The 14,795-nt window shown below is 39.5% G+C and overlaps 1 protein-coding gene across 1 annotated transcript in view; it reads right to left on the reverse strand.

Annotated features, from left to right (window-relative positions):
* Positions 1-14,534, reverse strand: part of LOC105225435 (uncharacterized) — a 42,043-nt gene extending 27,509 nt beyond the window's left edge. The window contains exon 1 of the mRNA XM_011203888.4: positions 13,025-14,534. Coding sequence (XP_011202190.2) covers positions 13,025-13,059 — 35 coding nt within the window. The 5' untranslated portion in view covers positions 13,060-14,534. The remainder of the gene's footprint in view (positions 1-13,024) is intronic.
* Between the last annotated feature and the right edge of the window lie 261 nt (positions 14,535-14,795).

Here is a 14,795-nt window from a genome sequence, read left to right on the forward strand (position 1 = left end):
GGATAAACACACATGTACATTTTATAATTTAGGCGCTTAAAAGCGAACATAACAAGATTGCTTGTTTGAACGTGTGTGGGACGCACACACGCCTTCGCAAAGTAAATTGTAACTGTAAGGTAGGCGAGAGCAATGAAGGCATGCATAAACACATACAACAATGATCTTCGCGCAAATAGAGAAAATCAACGAAAAGTCTCTAATTGAGCAAAGGTTAGGGAACGTCGGCACAGAAGTACAGTTATGAATCCATTTCTATAAAACTGTGTTTATGATATCTTCAATATACTTATGTTCGTATTTTTGCGCACTGAAGGCGTGCTGATGACTGACTAGAAATATGGCAACAGCTTCGATGGCGCTGCATGCCACTTCCAAAACAAAAAAAAAAAACAACAACGATGCTGCGAGGCCTCGCAACTGCAAAACAGATGGTATCGTTGCGATATGATAATGAAGCCGCCGACGCCACGACTGTGACAGCAAATGTTCAAAACCTTAATTTGCTTAGTTTCACTGCACCAACAACAATAACAATTTGGTATGAATGAATTTATATAGCTTTGCCGATTTGGCGGCGAACTCACTTTAACTGGTTTTTGTTGACAGTTTTTTATATATTTAAGTACATGTTGCAAAATGTTTCGATGAATTTATTTGAAAATAACATAGAAGAGCAAAACGTGTTGAACTGCTAAAATAGCGGTTAAATTATAATTATTTTTGCAAGCTGTGCATCTTAAGCCTCAGGCGGGCAACGGCTTGTGCTGCAAGCCCCTCAGTGCTTGGTTTAGCGATTTTCGAAATTGTGCCACGCATAGTTTTATAATTATTTTTAAAATTTATTTATATAAAGCACATTTGAAACCTATTTTTACAAAAATCCAATTTCATTCCTTGAGAGTCGAGTCAATTCTCCGATGCTTACTTGCGTTCTTGGACCTACCTTTGGACCTCCAGTGAATCTGCCAACAGAACTTGTGCGTTTACAATATCTTTCTGGCTCATCTGAACTACGCCCCGTCAGCTAGATATAGATGTTATCTTGTCATTTCCTCCTTTATTGCCCACCTTTTGCCAGACTGAGATTGAAGGATCTCGATAGACACATCTTTGGCGAACTTACCGAAGTTGGTATTGATATTAACCGCCTTATTTTGAGTGCAGAATCATTGCGAATGTAAGAAAAGACACACATTGATTCGGTCTTATCAAAAACACAAGCCTACGAGTAGTACGAAGCCTTCAAAGACGGTTGATAGATCATTGAAAACATGCCTTGTTCTGGGCTACTTACCACCTCTTTAATTGATGAAAATATTAAAAAAGTGAAGGATATGGCGCTTAAAAATCATCAGGCAAGTATTAGAGAGATGGAAAGAGAGCTCTACATCTCTCTCGAGTCCGTTCGAATGATTTTGGTGGATTTTTTGTCACAATAAAATGCATTCTTGCTCAGCTCGTCCCGATATAGCTGCTTTTTTTCAAAAATAGTACGATTGTGACCGAAAGCTAAAAACGCAATGAGTACCATCGATCGACCACCGTATTCACCTGATTTGGCTCCGTGTGATTTTTCTCTTTTTCTTCAAACTGAAATTGCCGCTCTGCAGAATCCATTTTCAGTCGAAGAGATAAAACCAAACTCGCTGAAGGCCATCTCAAAACGTCCTTATGAAAAGTGTTTCGGGGATTGGAAAAATCGTTCGCTTAAGTGTATTACACCTGAGGATTACTTTGAAGGCGACAAAAGGAATATTAAAGAATAATTAAATATTTTGCATTTTTTTCCACAATTTCCGGATACTTTTTTGTCACAATATATGTTCGTTGCTACATTTTATAGCATTTCCACGCTCAAATATAAAATATTTGAAGGAAATCCATTCTAAAACACACAGCTATGCTCTAGAAGTCACAAATAATTGTCTGGTTTCATTTTGTTCACATTTGGCTTAAAAGTATTTATGGCACTCAGGCTCAAAGCATTGTAATGCATATGCATGACGCTGTGCATTTCCGTTGCACAAGTGCACTTCCGTTTCATATGCAATTCAACACTTTTGTGCCGCAATGACAACATGTAACCCAACAATTTTGATGCTACCGTTTAGTGTTTGTTGTTGCTACTATATAAATATTTGTATTGTATGGCAGCAAAGAGTGCTATAAATCAGAGCGTAACCAGCTTAAATGGTAGCAAGTGGTTCCGACAGACTGCATCCACTCACCCCACACATACAGATACACATACATAAATACAACGGCTCATTCCATAAATCATAACAGCTGCCCCCCATATATGCAAGTAAGTGTGACAAATTTATGAAATCTACGAAGTACGCACTTAAAAGCGCCTCCAGAGGAACTAAAGTGTATGTGCGCTCCACTGTTAAGCCCTGAGCGGATGTGTAAAATATTTGAATAATAATAAAAATTACCAAAAATTGATTTCTGTAATAGTCTGACGCTTCCTCTGGCAATTAATGTGCACAAACATACACACACTTGCTTGCGGATAGCTCCGGAATAATGCATTAGCGCGTCGTGCATTGACACCTTGGACTTAAAATTTTATTGCGCATAAAATGTTTCCTATTCGTATTGAAATTTCTAACAACTCGCGCCCAACACCCATCCCTCCAATCGGTGCATCGACCCATTGACTGACGACTATCGACGATTGTCACGGTGCTTGCATGCACACTCTGCCTCCCTTGGGCACCTGTTTCATTTGGCTGGTGCGTTAGTTATTGTTGTTGTTGTTTTCGTATTTTCAGCAACAGTTTTTGAAACGTTTGAGTGCGCTTAATTTCCGGTTGCAGCGCCACGCTTTGTTACTATCAACAATGTTCTGTCATTTGTACTTATTTTGTATGTACTTTTGGCTCTTTGTAAGTGTATATGCTATACACTGGCATATTTATGTATGTAAATACAAACATCTGTTGTTGTTTTTGTTTTTTTAAATTGTTGTATTGTTTATTCATTTGACTGTTCTGTTTGTGGTTTATTGTTATAGCCAAGTGAATTATGTACAGGTAGAAGTTCCAACCGCATAAACGACAACAGAGCCCACTAACCAACAAGCGACCCTGTAGGAATATTTTATAGTTGACTATAACTTCGATGCTAACTTACTTATCACTATTTGAGTGGGTCTGTGGTTCATGCTCTTGCTTCAGATCAGTCAGTTTGAGCAGCGGGTTTGAGGTTTGATATTACAACTTTTGATACTAGTTGAGAACTAGTCTTATTTGTAGTGGTCCTAGTGCTTGATATTATTAATTCTTTAAACTAGTTCAAAACTAGTCTTGTTTCTATTGGTTATAGTGTTTGGCCTAAGTCACAGATTTGTTTGAAGAGTACACTTTAAATTTTTCGATCTTTGTCGAGGAGATTTTCGACTCTCATATAGTTAAAAATAAAAAAAAAATGGTTGCGAATAAAACATCGTATAGGGTCTCTCCATAGGTTAATAGAAGATTTAACTCCGAATAATTACCACAGGTGTGTCATAGGTCCGAGGCAGTAACAACAATATACAAAACGACTATTTCAGTAGAAAGCATCGGAGAATTTGCAAGACTAAATCTTCTTCTTGGATGACATCGAAACACTATACATTAGTTAATTAAATCGTATTCTAGGCTAGAAAGGTCTCTTCAGCTTAAACATTTTGGTACTGGAACAACCATAGAATCTACAACGAAGCTACAAGTATAACCTCTAAAGAAAGCTTAGTTTTCAAATTCAAATTATTTATTTTCCGATTTAAAAGTTTACTAAAGTACTAATAATATGCCGCTAGAACAGTTTAGTAACAGCTGCAGCGGCAACAAATGCTCAGTCACAACAAATATACGCAGACAGTTCTGAGTTTCGACACCATTCATTCCATCTGCGCGACATAAATTGCGACGCCTTAATTACGAATTTCAAAGACAGGCAACATTAAAGCCCCAGATCTCACAATTAATTATTCCATTCCTCTGAATTGCTGAAAAGTCAGCAACAGCGCATAGCTTCCAACAACTTTTTTTATACTTTTTAATAAATATTTCGACTTAACGGCAATTCTACGGAGCAAAACGAGTGAAAAACAATTTACGAGTGAGTAACAACCGATGAACGATCCATATTTGGCCAGCAGCGTGAGTATTTGCAGTTGCACTTAACTAACGGTGACACCACCACGAATACGCTGGCATTAAAAGTCGCCACGCAAGCGCCAGCATTTGCCAACAATAATAACAACAACTGTTGCGATTGTCGTTTTTCCCTAAAATGGTGAAAATCTCTGAAAATCAATGCGCATTTTTCGAATTCGAGCGAAGTTGTGAAAATGACTTGAGTGTTTTTGTGTGTGAAACGGTTTTAATCCGAGAGTTGTGTTTGGCGTTGCTGGTCCAGCGAGCTTAACAAATTATCTGGGGAAAATTGTCATGTACCAAACTTTTTATGAAATTCCAAGAAGCTGTGTTCATATAACTTTTTCTCACGACTACCGGAGCTGGTGGGCTGAAAATTTTTCACTTTCCGTATGTTTTCAGAGTTTACACGAAGTAAAGAGATTTAAAATTGGTCCACAGCCCGACCATGAAGAAGTTCGAATAGTGATTGCCCGCCTGAAGAACAACAAAGCGGCGGGGCAGATGGATTGTCGGCCGAGCTATTCAAACACGGCGGCGAAGAACTGATAAAGCATAAGCTTCTTTATAAAATATAAACCGACGAAAGCATGCCATATGCTGATTGGACTTTGTCAGTGTGGCTTTAGGCCTCACCAAATCTCGATAAGCCGAGTTTTAAGAAACTACTAAGGAAGGTAATCATTACTTTAAAGTAAAGCCTGACTCCCAACGAAGTACTATACAAAATCAAAAAGGTATGGATTGAGAAAAGAGAAAGCTATACCTTATCTAAATGACCTGAACCTGACCTGGTTCAATTTCCCTGCTGTTAAAGGCACAATACCTGATAAAATAAAAGTAAAATCGGCTGAAAGTCAACCAACCATTTCTAATTCACTGAATTGGAAAATTCGCACATGTCTAAAAAATTTTACACTGCCGAGAAAGAAAAGCGTAGATTTTCATTTTACACGCGTTAATGAAGCCGCTCATAATCGTGCTCATGTCGATAACGTCGGCTCGATAGTAAAAGTTCGTATTGCTTTCATTATTTTAATTCAATGAAAATTTAGCAATAAACATAAGTTGCATGAAAATCACTGACGTACTAGAAAATTAGGAGCAAGCAAAAAACAACAACATCGCCTAACAGCAACATACAGCAACATACGACTGACGCGCGGACAACAGCTGCTGTCTCGGCTGTGGCCTCGGGTAATTTTCACTTCGCTCATTATTTGTACTGTGTGCGCTACATAGGCAAGAAGCAGCAGAAGAAGTTAAATCTTACTTTTGAATAAATACATAAAATCAGCGCAAATATTGTGAGCGCACAAAAAGACCAAACAATACCAAGCCAACAAAGCCAAATCGTCTTTGCCTTCGCCTGCTTTCATTCAGCAATTACAATGCGAGTGCACGCAGCGCTTAAAGCGAAAGAAGTGAGAAACTGCTGTGGCCGCGTGAGGGTACAACAATGGATTGACCGACAAAAATCGCAAATACTCACGTATGCATGTGAAGTGTACTCCACGTAGAGTCAGAGAGTGGTCCAAAAATAAAAGTAAATATAAATATACATGGGAGAATCATACTGTATACTCGAACTCTAAGCATCCGAGTACTCTAGATCACTTCCATAACTGCTCTGTGCGGAACTAATGAGGTATTTGTGGAACATTACTTTCGAGACCAATTTTTTGTATTAAATGAAAACCTTTAGGATATCTATAAAATAAAATATTTATATTAAATTACTATATATCGGATCGTCATTAAAGCACGATTAATGATCGCGTAGCAAAAGATGAGTGTGGAAACAAAAAGCTGGTCCACTACCGCACTACAAAGGAGCATTTTGTGGGCTACTCTAACAAAAATATTTAGGGTTCGCCAACATCGTGGCGTCCGAACATCAATGTCAAACATACACACACTCAATCGTATTTTCATTCATCCATTGGTTTTGTTATCGCAGTTGCTTTAAAATTATATTTGCCGCTCTTCAATGGGACTACCTTTCGTCCTCTACGCCGTTTTCATGGGCTGCTTGTGAAGAAATAATTGAATTTTAAGTGTTTTGTCATTTGAGTGAGGGAAAAGGGATTTTTCGTTGTGCAGGAGGAATGAATATGTGAGTGTGCTGGACTGCACTGGTATGCAAAATGCCTTGCACTGATGGAACATTTTCGCTGACTCGAGGTTCGGAATATTTAAATGAAATGCAACGAAATGATGTAGCGGTCGTATTTGTTTTTGTTGTGAGCCTTTGTTTCATTAAGACGGAAGTGGACGTATGTGCATACATACAAAGAGGATTTTGTTTTCTATAAGAAGGTACGAAAATATAAGCAAGAAATACATATATTATGAATGAATTAGGAATAAGTGAATGAGTTTCCAATACTGGACGGATGTTCTTAGATATTCCATTCATTCATTTATATATTCCATCGCGCATTTAAATAGATTTTTGTATTTTTGGGAAAAGTGTAATAAAATCATTATGCTATTTTTGCGATAAGTCTCGTCCCAAACTATAACATTGGAAAATTCCCAAGTCAAATATCTGTACTATCAAAGTCCACTGTGCAAATTAAAAAAAGTTTATTCTCTTTACCTGAGTTTGGCAGTTTCCGATTTTAAAAGTTCATCCGGCACATTACCATATTTAAGTAAGATTTGGGTTTTAGAAAGCTGTGTCCACAGCAATGTTGGAAACTTTTCAGAGTATTTGCGAATTTATTTCAAAATCTCATTAGTGTTTGTTTAAAAATTTTGTGCACTTCACTAGTTGAAGGAAAAAATTTGTGAAGAAATACCGGGTTTGCAGAAGAAAAAAATCTTTTTTCATCAGGACAATGCACCGCTGGATATACTGGAATTTTTTACACAACCTTCTTAAATATAAATATTTTTAAGGTAATGATGGAAGAAAGTAAGTTTTGGCAATCATTTCTACTTCTTAAGCCATGCTGAAGTGAAATTTTTTCCACAAAAATCTATTTTTTTTTTTGAAAGCCGCCATTTTGTAAAAAATCAAATTTTTAACTAGTTCATCAATACCTTTATTCATCTATAATAATAATTATTTTTTATTTTTGGGTTGGATTTTCTGGTCACCTTTTTTCCTAGGAACCCTTAGAAATCGGCTGCAAGATCAAGGAAATCCAAATTTTTTAACATGAATCGGCAATTATTAAAGTACCATGCATGAAATTCTGTAAATTTATATATTTTTTTATATATAAATATTTATCAAATAAATGCCTCTTCCAAAAATAAATTAAAAAATAATCTAGTTTTTTATTTGCTAAACCGAACAATAGATAAATCACCTTTAGAATATGTCATAGGATAAACTTTTCCATTAATCCGTTAATATTAAGTACAATAAAACTAATTTTCAATAGATATTTTCATTTTCTAATGAATTTTAGACATCGAACTTCGAAGTTAATTCAAAGCAAACACAATTAAGTATGCAGATTAATGACGAAATAAAATAAATACACAATTTGCCTTCGCCTACACATTTCCGATACGCATACCAGCCTCTGAACACATGCATACATACATACACGTGTGTGTGTGGAAGTGTCGCTTGACAGTTGTAAAATATATTTTTGGTGGAGGCGTACGCCATCAACCGCGTAACCAGTTTCAAGCATTTAATTTGATTTTCTCTTAAACTAATGCGAGCGTGTTTGTTTTTGTTTGTATTTTTTAGCTAAATTCATTGCAAGTGAAAATGCTGTAAAATGCAACATTTTTGATTTAATGCTGGCAACGCCAGTGAAAACAGATCAGCGCGAACATTTAACAGCCGTTGAAGAGGCAGTTGAAGTGATTGGTAAGCCAGCGCTTTCGTACGCCACATCGCCATTAAAAGTCTGAAAAGTGCAAGCATTAAGCATGATTTGCATAAGGCGCTCTGCCGTTCTGCCGCTCAGTAATCAGTTGATTTTAATTTTCGAAATTTAAAACTCAAGTTCAAAACCCACACAGCGCGTGTACAGCCGGGGCGCGGCGCTGCGGCGGTGGTGGCGGTCTATTAGAGTTGGCGTTTTGGTTGGCGCAGTGCGTTGGTGTGATGGCGTTGTTAATTGGAGGATTTCGAAAGCGTTGCTGATGTACTGCCATTGTTGGCCGTGTTGATGATGTTGACGCCGTTGTTGTTGTTGTATGTACAAATACGTGTTGGTGTCTGCTTTTAGCAGCGACTGTTGCTGTTTGCGCCGTTGTTTGTTGTGCGCTTGTTGATGGCGCGTTGTAGGCGTTCGTCAGCCGCCAGATTGGATATGACATGTCGGTGTTACGTGTTGCCACATATGCAGATACAGGGTGTACACCAGTCGCTTGAAACTTCATTGCTCAGAAGCCAGCGCAACTTTTATGAATGTTTTTGCAGTCACACACACTTTTCCGCTGCCGTGCGCGTGCCCATGCCACAATTCAAAAGTCATTTCATTAAATTAGTCGCTTACAAAAGCTTGAGTGCCAGCTATTAAGTGTCACCCACGGCGGCGCGCTGTGACTGGCAATTCCTGCCTTCGAGGAAACTAGAGAGGCGCGCGCGCACACACAATGACCACAGTGCGGTAAGGCGCATGCGCGCACTTGCCACACACGTGCCAGCCGGTACGAGTAGCGCAAGCGTAAGTGAGCGGTTTACAGTCACCTCATGGGGCTTAAATGCAAATGAGCCGATTTATCAAGACAGTCACAAGGGACAGGCGGTAGGAACCCCACAGTGTCTTGTACATCGCTGCCACAAAGAGCGCCACTGCTTTCTTACAATCAGCGTCGGGTTTTTGGGCATTATTTATGACAACTATGATTATTTTTTATACTAAACTGCCGAGGAGTTAGAAAGAGTTAATTTCTCACTTTTTACAGTCTTGGAAGTCTGTTTATGGCCTCTGTTAGAAATTGAAAATGAACTTCAGTTAGCTTCTTCATTCTCTAATCGTCCTCAACTGCGATTGATCGCATATATAGGGTAGTCGAAAAAGTCTTTTCGTATTTTGTTAAATTTAATGGAGCCGAATTAACATTTGCGATTCTTTGCTGAAACGAAATGAAATCGAACCATTTCTGAAGCGAAAAGTGGATTAAATACAACAATAATGTTCGAAAAAGATCATGGCCCAAGCATGGTAAGCCTCGACAAATGGTCACAAAGCCAAAATTGACGCCTCGAAAGGTTATGCTAAGTGTTTGCTGGGATTGGAAACGAATCAACCACTATGAGTTTCCTCAGCCTGCTCGGCCGATTAATTCTACATTTTACTGTCAGCAACTGATGAGATGAAAGCAAGAAATCGAAAAAAACGACCAGAACTGATCAACAGAAAGGGCTTCGTCTTCCATCAGGACAACTCCAGACCACACACATCTTTGATGACTCGGCAAAAAGAGAGAGAGCTTGGCTGGGAAGTTTTGATACATCCACTATGTAGCCCTGACCTTGCACCATTGGACTACCAATTGTTTCGGTCAATACACAGATCCCTTAATGGAGTAAAGTTGGCTTTAAGAGAAGTCTAAAAAATTACTTGTCGCAGTTTTTCGCCGAGAAAACAGAAAAGTTTTACACTGATGGAATAATGTCTCTAGCAGAAAAATGGAAAAAAGTTGTCGCCCAAATTGGTACATATTTGGTTCATCAAAGTTCATTATAAATATAAAAAAATAAGTTGAAGTTTGATTAGAAATACGAAAAGACTTTATCGACTACCCGATAAAACGACTCTGAGAGGAAAAGTTTACTTTGATTGTAAAGTTGATGAGGCTTCAGAGCACTTTTTGCATTCCAATGAGTAATGTTTTGATGAACGTTGTCACACAGCTGTTTTTAAAGGAAGTTTCAAATTAGCTCGGCGAAGAAAAACTTGTTCAATAACTTCAGATCTTGCTTCGGTCAAGGTTGGAGCCACTTAATACACCACGAGGCTGGCACTTGTCTAGGGCCAACATAAAGCAAATTTTATTTAAAATACAAATGTATTTACTATATGCGATTAATAATATGTAAAGTTGTCTACAGCGTTTATTACTCACTTCCGCTTTAGGGATTTGCTTTCGAGAAAACGAAACGAAACTTTGCATTTTGCTAATTGGCGCTTGTCTAGTCGCCCCTCCATCGGAATGGTGCAGAGTACATGCATTTTTTGTGTTTTCCGTTTTTGCCACCTTCAATTTCGCCATTGCGAAAGCGGCTAAGAACGCGCTAATTATGAGTAAAAACTGTCTGAACTTGTTGTTTGTTGTCAGCGCCCAACAACACACACTCCCAGGCGTAGGTTGAATAAACTCGCCACTCTGACTCAGATTGCTATTTTTGCGCCAAGCTTCCCAATCGTCTACATGTACATATTGTATGTATGTGTGTCAGAGCGTGTGTCTGTCCATTGCTGTTGAATCTGCTAACTGACAAGCGTGGACCATTTCGTCTGGGTTCCATTGCGCTATTCAATTTGAAATGTAAATCCACTGCAGCACAAAAGACTTAGTCAGCGGCTGAAGCATTAATATACCAACAAACGATATATATTAGTATATACATACACACACACATATGTATGTGTTAAGTGTTTGAGCGCACATTTATATTGAGGAATGACGCTCAAGTTCGCTGTTGTGGCTTTGAGCGTCTGCAATTAGCATTCGGCCGGCATACGAACAATAACAACAACAGGGGCCTAACGCAAACTTATATGGAGCACTGCCAGCGACGTGTAGCATCGGAGAACAACAAGAATTGGGGCTCACGGCGTGTTAGTATTGGAAAAATGTGAAAGGTCATTATGAGGTGTGATTCTCTGTAGCTTGTAAGCACTCTTCCGCTGTTACGGTTACTTTCTTCATGTTCTTCATTCTATTTTACGGTGTTTGTTTTCACTCGAACGCCACGAGTTACACCGAACGCTAACGAATGAAGCGCATTATGGACCACACAGCCGCACAGCCTCGGCCACAGCCGGAGCCGGAGCCGCAGCAAATGACAAATATTTAGCTTAATCTAGCCCAAAAAAAAACCTGCGCAGCGCTCGTCAAGCTCAAGTGGTTATGTGCCAACACTGGTACCAACGCTGTGAACGAGTGAAGGCAAACCTGCTGCACGGCCACCAACCGCCGTCGTCAGCGGCTGCGACACAGCAATAAACGAATTTGAGAAATAATTAAAAAAAATTAGTGTTGGCCTCATGTGGGCGTTCAGGTGGGTAGATATGGTGAGCTGGTGAGCTGGTGAGCTCGTAAAGCGCTGGCTGCTGTTGCCACTTTTTTCTTCATTTCTTGAGCAAATACAAAGCGCTCGACGCGCACAAAAGACTTAAGGCACAAACGCCGTCGCGCCGTGTGCGAGCGAAAGACTAAAGCGGGGAGGAGGGGGGATAAGTCAGCGGCATGTTGTCATTCGACAAAAACGAAAATAATGGCTTTCAGTAGCCCATAAAAAGTTGAGAATCCGAAAAACAAGCGAATATGAAGGCCAAAGCATAATATGATAATATTGTTGCGCCGCACAAACGCGCTCTGTGTATGTATGTGTGTGTAAACACATGTAAATGTTTGAACCAACAATTAGATGGAATCTGTTATTACTCTCAATGTAGCTCCCAACGCTGCACAAAATTGAAGCTGCCAAATAATAATTAAAAATATTGAAGAATCACTTTGTGTTTGTGCTTTGCGGGAAATCCCTTAAGAAGCTGCTTAATTAATTAACTTCTCAGTCATAATTAAGTCAAAATCGTTCCGATTTTTTCAAAAGCAACACATATTGCTTAAAATAATAATAATATCAATTAAAATTTGTTAATTGTGTGAACTTTTATTTTCTTTAAATGCCAGAATTATAGAAGGGTTTCATATATTGATGTACTCTGGATCTGCTTTTATGAAAAATATTGCTGTATGATCGAACTTTTGTCTGTACAGTGTCTCAATATTTCCCAAAAACTCGGCTATCGCTTGAATTTGCACAAATAACGCATTAAAAAATAATTTAATTCTCATTTAAAGAACTTTTTTTATTCTGTATTTCTGAAAATACGAAAACCAAATTTTTAAGGCGGTCTTCAGTATAGATTTTTAAAAATATTTAAAACTTTTTTTCTATATTTCGGTAGCTTAGATATTCAAAAACATCTCCCTAAAAGGATTTTCCGAAATTCAAATTATTTCCGAAGTTAAAGCCGTTTTAGTGGCGAGGCAACCGAACAAATTAGAGCGCTTTTTGCAAATTTATTTGAAATTTGGCATGAATATTCTTTAAATATCTCTCTATCACATCAATCAACAAAAAATGTTACTTTTTTGCACTGCGTGATGGCGGTGATGTGATTCCTGTCCATGTTGATCCAAGGGCTTTGAGTCTGTTTCTTTAAATTGCTGGGCAATCTTGAATCAAGTGCCCTGGAGTTTCCGGTTTCAAGTCGCAAAATCGGCAGTTTGAAGAGACTATGCCCATGTTGGACAAGTGTTTCTTGAGACTACAGTGCCCAGTATAAAGCGCGACAAGTTGACGGAACTTATCTCGATGGAGGTTTATTATATCTCTAAATCTTGCTAGGTTGTAACATTTTAATAGTAAATAGTAATCATGTTAGGCACAGAAATTGCATCACGAGTCAGGCTCGTGGAAATACGTCAAGGGGTTAAAGAGCAACAATTTTGCGCAAATATTATATTATGATAACCTACGGAATAAGCACATATACACAGCGTTATTGAAATATCAGTCTGCGGTCTTTATTAATCATCGCTTTAAGCGACTGCAATCGAGTCTACCTCGCATAGCAACATGAAAACCCCAAAAATAAGCATAAATAGATACACATCGGTCACCAGCTACGGCCGCTTATAAAAGCGTTGACTTCACTTACCTCAAAGGAGCCGGTGCTCGGATGTCAGCCGCCATGCCTGCAGCTACCTTAGGCCGCCAGGGGTACGCTCGGAGCAATTGGACTTGACTTGGCACTTCACTTTCTCAGCCGAACGACGCGCAGCCTTGTCCACAGCGCGGCTTATCTACGCGCACTGCAAACACTTTTGTGTGTGAAAGGCAAACAGCGAATTCGGAAAACTCTATTGAGTGCTTAGGTGACACAGAGCAAACAACAGCAACAAAAATAACAACAACAACACAGCTAGAAGACCACAAAGCAAATGCTAGTCACAGAACTGTAAGGTGTGTGGTGAGTGTAAGGTGGTTGGGTGTGTGTGTGTGTATTACGGACGTGTTGTTTATTCACTCGGAGCGATTTGTAAGCGTGATAAGCATCTTATCTGCGACTCAAATGCGCACGTTTATCTCCGTTACGCCGAACACTTCCCTATTTGCGCAACGCTTGTATGTGCGTGTGTGTGTGTTTGTGTGTGGTACGGCTGAATGCACTTGCGTTGTTGCGTCGTTTTGTGCGACTGCTCCTTTCACACGGCGGCGCGGTGCGGAAGCGGGTAGGCGGGGTTCCAATTGCTCTTACTTTTCGGCAGGTAAATGCGCTTTGCTTTGTCAATGAATGAACGATTATGTCACGCTGTTTACCGAACTATTACTTTACTGCCTTTCGCAGAGGTCTGTCTGTGTGTGTGTTTTTTATCTTTGTGCTCCTTTTGCCTTTGCGCTCTACGTCTGTTTGATCACTCAGCTAGAAGGCACTGCTACTGATTCATTCATGGAAATTTCAATTGTGGTTGCACCAGCACACTCACATTCAGCTGTGTCTGTGTGTTATTAGAACAATGGGCCGGAAACGGATGCCCGTCTGCAATGCAACTGAATAAATAATTGATTTTTTTAATTTTTACTTTATTTTTATTTCTTTTGCCGTGTATCCTGTCGCGCCGTGTCAACAGGCAATGTCTGCCTGTTTTGCTTTCAACTTTTTGTTTCTTGCCTTCAAGGCGTTCAAGAAGACTCCTCAGAAGGTTTGTGTTGTCACGCACGAAGCAACAATTAATGACCGGACTATTTTTTTTCTATTTCGAAGCAACTTTTTTGGGTTTGGTGGCAATTGCACTTTGAGTTTAACTATTATCTAGTAGTTTTGTGGCCGACAATTCCACTATTCGCAAAACTGGCTTTCGAAAAAATTATCGCCAAAATGCTCTCTCCAGTATACAAAAGACTTAAGCCACGAACCCGCTGACTTTACACTGAAACCACCGTGGGTTTTATGAATTTCTCAAAAATTGCAGCGCGAACTGCATTTGTCACACAAAATGATTGAGACACAAATCCCAAAAATGCACACAAAATATTCACCGCGACCAACAACAATTTGAGATCTTCCGATTTCATTGACTCGACAGCGCGGAAACCAAAACTCAACTGAGCACACCAACAGCCAACATGTGGGCTTGGACCGCGCGCCGACGTCGGTTGTGTTGATTCGCCTACATGCACACCGCGGCCGACTGCCGACTGCTGCTTGCTGGCTAGTGGTTGCTATTTGGTGGTTGATTGTTGGCGTTTGGCTGGCTGACTGGCTGTCGACAGCTGTTGTAGATTGCAACAACCACTGCGTGCTTGGCTGACGGCACGATCATTAAGCAGGAGTGCCGTTGTTGTTGCTGCTTTTGTTGGCGAACGTAAACCTACGCGCGCGCCTCAATGAATTCATTCACAAAAACAGACGCACTCAACCGGTAAGC

This window comes from Bactrocera dorsalis, chromosome 3 (genome assembly GCF_023373825.1).
Source record: "Bactrocera dorsalis isolate Fly_Bdor chromosome 3, ASM2337382v1, whole genome shotgun sequence".
In the NCBI taxonomy this organism is placed as follows: Eukaryota; Metazoa; Arthropoda; class Insecta; order Diptera; family Tephritidae; genus Bactrocera; species Bactrocera dorsalis.